The 6,000-nt window shown below is 44.7% G+C and overlaps 1 protein-coding gene across 4 annotated transcripts in view; it reads left to right on the top strand.

Annotated features, from left to right (window-relative positions):
• The window catches only part of PPM1H (protein phosphatase, Mg2+/Mn2+ dependent 1H), a 145,263-nt gene extending 139,657 nt beyond the window's left edge, over positions 1-5,606 (top strand). Inside the window, exons 10-12 of one of the 4 annotated variants that reach the window (XR_010069507.1) lie at positions 1,994-2,289; positions 5,024-5,141; positions 5,259-5,606. Coding sequence is in view for 1 of the 4 variants with exons in the window: in XM_063323065.1 (XP_063179135.1) it covers positions 1,994-2,141 (148 nt within the window). In the remaining 3 variants the exon portion in view is untranslated. Of the gene's footprint in view, positions 1-1,993 lie in introns of all 4 variants that reach the window. The other 3 variants (XR_010069505.1, XR_010069506.1, XM_063323065.1) reach the window with 3 other exon arrangements.
• The last annotated feature ends 394 nt before the right edge of the window (positions 5,607-6,000 follow it).

Below are 6,000 nucleotides of genomic sequence, written 5' to 3' on the forward strand. Positions count from 1 at the left end.
CACTCAGCATCAGACATGCTGTGAATAAATATTCCCCTTTCTCCCTTGCCACATGGAGTCCTTTTGTTCCTTAGCCCTGCATCTGATTTGGGATCTGGGAGTGCAAGTATGAATGCTTGGGTTTTTTCCCCTTAGAAAAAAATTTCATGTTGCATTAGGACAATAGGGGCAGTGCTTCTTGGTACATCCCGCCGTTACACCTCGAGGTCGTCGGTACAGGCTGATCTGGAACCTGTGGACAGTTTGCACGTGTGTGTGCAAGCGCGTGAGTTAGAGTTCATGCCATTCTTTTATCACTAAAAGTAAATCCTCTGTCAAAACAAGTGAGGGCTTGAAATTTTATCATTCAGTACCATTAGGAGCAGGGGGGTGCATTGCTTCCATGCAGCGTTACTTGGATTTAACATCAAACCTTTTGGGTAGTCAAATGTTGGTATATTTGCATTGAAGAAATCTTTCTAGTAGAGCAAATAAATCTATCCCTGGTTCAAAGGATCCATTTGAGCTTAAGGCACCAGAATTGTAGAAACAGAACATAATTGGGGGTTTTCTTCTTCATTAATCCCCAGAGAAGAAGTCTCCACTGACAGAAATTGCCATTTAATAATGCTTTCTCTGGTGGAAATTTCTGGGGTTAGAACAGTCCTGGATACTCACTTAATAAACTTCCCCCCCACTCCCCCACCTCTTCTGATCAGTGGAGCTACTGTTCTTTCCCGTTCCTCAGATGGGATCTGGGCAGATCATTTCTGGCCAAGGATCCTCCCTTGAAAAGGGGGTCTTGAAATGCAAACCCTTCTTGTCCTTCCTGGTTTCTGGAAACTGCAGAGGTGTGCTTTGCTTCTGGTGGCCCGTGTGTTTGGCTTTGTAGAGCCCCTCATCGTCTTGGAGGCTGATACTTAACGCTTCAAATAAAACACAGGCAGACACAATATTGAACTGCTTTTTCGTGTCAGGCTTGTAACTGTTCGATTAATTTTTAATTGTCAAGTCACAGAAAAGCTTGCCTCCACCCAACCAAATTCAAAACATCTCAGCCAGGTGTTGGACTGATGAATTAAAACACATGACAGTAGCTGTTCACCCATAATGAGATTTCTTTCAAAGGAAACTTCTAAACGAGTCCACAGATGTGTTGATCTAGTAACAGCAGGTAAAGCGATAAGGGCGAACATGTCAGAGCACGTGACAGAGCACTGTCAGGTGCCACCTTTTGGACTGTGACACCCTTCTGCCCCCGAGCAGCATCTGTTATTTTTTCAGGACAGAAAATAACTCCCATAAATCCAATGCCGCTTGGCCCAGCACAGGCTGGGAGTTTTGAAGCAACATGAAACTTGGGTTTTTCACTAAATTAAGTACTCGACAACTCACACACACGCAGTTTTCCTTGAACTCATAAATGTGAGAGGACTGCGGGACTCTGTTAATCTGGCTGTATTCACTGTAAATTTCCTTTTCCAGTTTCAGAATAAAAGATGATTAAAAATCATTCCTATGGTCAAGGAAAACAGACAAGTTAGTCTGCTTGGTTTAAAGTGTAATTTGGATTTTATTTTTAGTGCTCTGTTAGTTTCAAATCACTTTGTTATGATTTGTCTCTGAAATAGTGGACCCATGTTTACCTTCAGATGTTTCAGTCCACAAGTGTGTAGTTTTCAACAACAAGTAGTGTTATTTTGGTTCTATTTTTTTCAGTCATTTTTTTCAGACTGCTAAAAAGCAGACTTGTTAAGGCAAGTATTTTAATATTTTTCTGAAAACTTGTGAAGCCGGGCACCCAAAACAATGGGTGACTTCTTGATCAATTGGTGCCTGTCAGATACCTTCAGATTCCGCTGCAGGAGCGGTCACTGAACTGGAAGGGGCGTTGCTTTGCAGTTATGCTGTGGTTTGTGTTTCTCCTGCCTGCTTTGAAAACCCTGAGAAGCTTGACCTGGTAGCTGACAACATAAAACGAGCACTCCCTGGCTGTCTTCTGCCTTTTCCACAGGTACACGCTGGCGGCGCAGGACCTGGTGATGCGAGCCAGGGGAGTGCTGAAGGACCGGGGCTGGCGAATATCCAACGACAGGCTGGGCTCTGGAGACGACATCTCTGTCTACGTCATCCCTTTAATACATGGGAACAAACAGTCGTGAAAGTAGCATCAAGAGTGGTTATGGGATGGGGATCTTTTGGGGAAGGGACTGTAAGAGACAATATGTTTTTGGTGATCTGACCAGGACACTTCCAACTGATGTAATCTATTCAAAACAAATGCTGGAGGGATGTTCTTCTGCCCGAAAGGTAGGGCTCTGCACATATACTGTATATGATTAAAGATAACCCTTAAGATTACAATTTCCCTATAGAAATGGTTTTGGTGCTTAACAGGAATGGGATTTAAATGCTGCTAGCATATTCTGGATTCTGTTATCCCTCCAGGTGGGGAATTATTTTTTTTCCTCGGTTTACCATGTAGCTTGGAAGAGCCATTTCAGTTGTGAAAGTAGAAGTAGGTATCAGAAGCCAAGGAGGCTCCTGAAATCTACCCCCAAACATTCAGAAGGTGACTTGGGTCACATCTCATTTAAAAATAGCTATATATACGCATATGAGACTCAAGAGTTTTCTTCTTTCAAAAAGTTGCATTCATGACTTATGGACAACTTCAAACTTGTGTAATCCTTGGAACCCCCATTTTCCTCTCCTGTCTCTTCTTCAGTAGATTATGCTCCTGTATTTTAGTGGGAAAACTGAAATTGTTTTCAGTGTGACTATGCCTGTTTACTGCAGCTAAAACAGCCACCTGCAAAATTGTCCAGGAGAAATAGTTCACAGTCCTGTATGGCAAGATTTATTCTGGTGTGAGGAGTTACTTGTCAGGATTCCCTGTTGCGTGTATACTATGATTATACAGAGCACGCGAACTCAGCGCTATGCGATGTTTACCCTGGAGGCCATGGTTTCTTTGGGATCAGAGATTTTCATTCGTTGAATGGTTCTGCCTGCTTTATCCTGTTGAAAGGATCCCTGACCGTACGGCTTTTGCACCAGTTGGGATTCAGTAAATTGATTTGGGCTCCTGACTGTATTTTTAGTTGGATTCTTGCTTGAAGTGGTGGTCGTGGTGGTGTTCTCGTTAGCAGTTTGGATACCCAGATAGCGATCTATTTAAAAGTCGTTTCACTTCTTCCTGCCTCACTTACTATTCAGTATGCCTTTGCCTGCTTGACTTGGTGACCAGAAAGTGACAGCTTATAACTTTGTCCTCTTGGTATCGAGGGCTGTAGTCAAGGATCAAAAGATCACTGTGATAGATACCAGCCCTTGGCTAGCTTCAGCACCTTTTTTTCTTAGCAGTGATGAATCAATTTAAATAAAGAAAATCCTGAGTAAAACATTATCAGAGTGAAAGCGATAGTCCAAGAGGGAAACAAGTGAGCAAAGCTGCAGCTTGACTTGGCTCCCTATTCCTCATTGGCGGGAAACGAAGGAAAAACAACATCAGGAGGCTGTAGCATGTAGGCAGGTATATTGGCTGGGGAGCCAAATCCAACCTGACTTTCCCCCAGTACCACGTTCTTTTGGAGCTGCAGATTGGCTTGTACTTCTTGGCTAGCCAGAAACTTGGGGGCTAACGCACTTGTAGGGCACTGGCCAGGCAGCTCACAAGTGTTGTGTCCTTTCTGAAGGAGGAGGAGGACGCCGTGCCCTTTGCAGACTCTCTCCCGAACAGGCGTGGCCAAGAGCTTGCCAGTTTTGTCATTTATAATGTGCTACGTAAACACCGCGCAGCGCGTGGGGGGTACAGCTGCCCAGGTGCTTTATTTGATTGCATCCGGACATACCTGTGCAACAGTCTCAGTGGGTTTGAACCCCGCCTTGTTCTAAATCTTTAGACCCAGTAGGAGTTTCCGGTTGAGAGGGGGCAGTGCGGAGTGTGTAATGGCTCAAACGTGCAGCAAACTGCATGATTTTAGCCTGGAAACTGTTCCGTGCATTCCCCGGTGCCTGCATGTGATAAAGCTGCGCAGAACACAGACGTTTTATATTCTAGAGCTTCAGCATAAATCAATGGCGTATCTGATTATGTGTTGTCATGCTTTATCTATTCTTTCCTTATTTTTTTCCTTTACCTCTTTTTCTGTATGCAGCTGGGTGAAAAGAGAGGTTTGGAGTCTAAATATTTTCCACGTGGCCCCTCATATGTTTTAAAGTTTAAGCAAGAGATCTTCTCTTGCACTTTTTTTTTTTGGCCTAATAAACTTGTAAACATGCTTTTCATGCTCTGTGTAACTCCTGTTGTCTCTTCACAAATGCAGTTGTGTAGTCCTCTAGCGATTCAGATCCTCTTTCACAAAGAAACTAATGCTGGCAATTCCAGGGGAGTCGTCTGACCAGCAAAGAACCTGGTGCTTGCTGGTCCCAGCTGCAGCCCTGAGTCAAGTATTTCAGTGCCCATGTGTTGTTAATCTTCATTATTTGGTAACATGGTGTCAACACACACACCAGTCGTTATAAAACCACTGAGTACAATGCGGTGGAAATAAATTTCCAGTGTAGCACTTTCCAAAATTTGAAAGTGTAATTTCAAGGCAACGGACGATGCACCTTCTCATTCAGGGGTGTTTTCAAACATAACCCTGGAGAGTTGGGTTAGGAGCGTGCACGACTTGGTGGGAGCAAACTGGCTGGTGACTTCTCAGAGCAAAATCTCCTGGGCGCTGGCGCGGCTTCGAGAACGGGCCTCCAGTCTGTTTGTTGGTCACCCGAGGTATTGCTGTCCGTCACCCTGCTGCTCTGCAGCGGCCGTGCCCAGGTGGAGTAGCGGTAGCTATCACAGCCTCTCCTGGAAAGGGTGGAAGTACAGTATCAACAATTAATATCAATTAGCATCAATTAATAAATTCTGAGAACTTTAAAGGATAATTAAAAAAGCTTTCTACCCAGATGTATGTGACTGAAAGTATGCTGTGATGCTTTTTGTTTTGCTTTTTTACAAAGTATCTGTTACCCAGTTCCGTGCTTGCCTCCCTAGAGCATCTCTGGTACATCTCCGATACGCTGCGTTGGGACTTGGGCTTTCACTTCTCTCCGCTTTCACTAGGGGCTTCCTACGTGCCTGCACTGTGGTCTGTGCGCTGCTTCAAGGCATGGTATAAATACAGATACACACCAAAGCCTCGTGTAGATAGGAGGCAGGAGTCACTTCTTGGGCAGGTGTTGTGTGAGAAGCAAAAAAAAATTAAAAGCATTTCCAATTTCCTTTATAGGTTGAATTATTTTGGGAGTCACAACATTAGAAACCAGTGATGGCAGGGAGGATCCGTGGTGCACAAACCCATTTTTCAGGTAGGCGGGGGATGGGTATTGCCATGTGCAGACTCGCAGCTGCCCTAGGGCTGAGTGAAGCGCCTGCGTGAGGAGCAGACGCTCGCCGCCTCAAACTGGAGCAAGGTGGGCACTAACTCCAAATTTTAGATCCTTGGCACGTCATCTTAGTCAGTGCCTGTTGCCAGCAGTACTATGGGGGTTTTTGCCAGTGAACTTCCCTTAGTATCCAAAAGTTGTTTAAGGCTCCGTTGCAAGGAACCTCGGTCCCGCGTTACGTCTGTATTCGTATTGCTGTGCCCTCGCCTCTACCCAGACACTGCTTAGAAAGTCAGGCAAGTTCTTGTCCTTCCTTGGCCAATGGCAAGGAGAGGAAAGCGTATGCCGTATAGTTGAGGTTATCCGACAGTGCGGCGTAACACTGTTTTCTGGTGCCCAGTCCAGTTTCTAGAAACTCGGAAACCAAGAAGCTTCTGCCATTCTTCTGTGAATACTGTTGCAGAAGGTAGCACAGCCATTTCCGACATTTTTCTCTTGCACTACAGCCTAAAATCTTCTTCGTTTAAATTGATGAAGAAGGTAGGTAGAGATTTCATTTACACCTTAAGTGAGGCACACAACTGTCTTTTGGTACGTTAATGCAATGATGCTTCCCTCACGAACACAAAAGTGTATTGTCTGAGG

The sequence above is a fragment of the Chroicocephalus ridibundus genome, chromosome 1 (assembly GCF_963924245.1).
Source record: "Chroicocephalus ridibundus chromosome 1, bChrRid1.1, whole genome shotgun sequence".
Taxonomy (NCBI): Eukaryota; Metazoa; Chordata; class Aves; order Charadriiformes; family Laridae; genus Chroicocephalus; species Chroicocephalus ridibundus.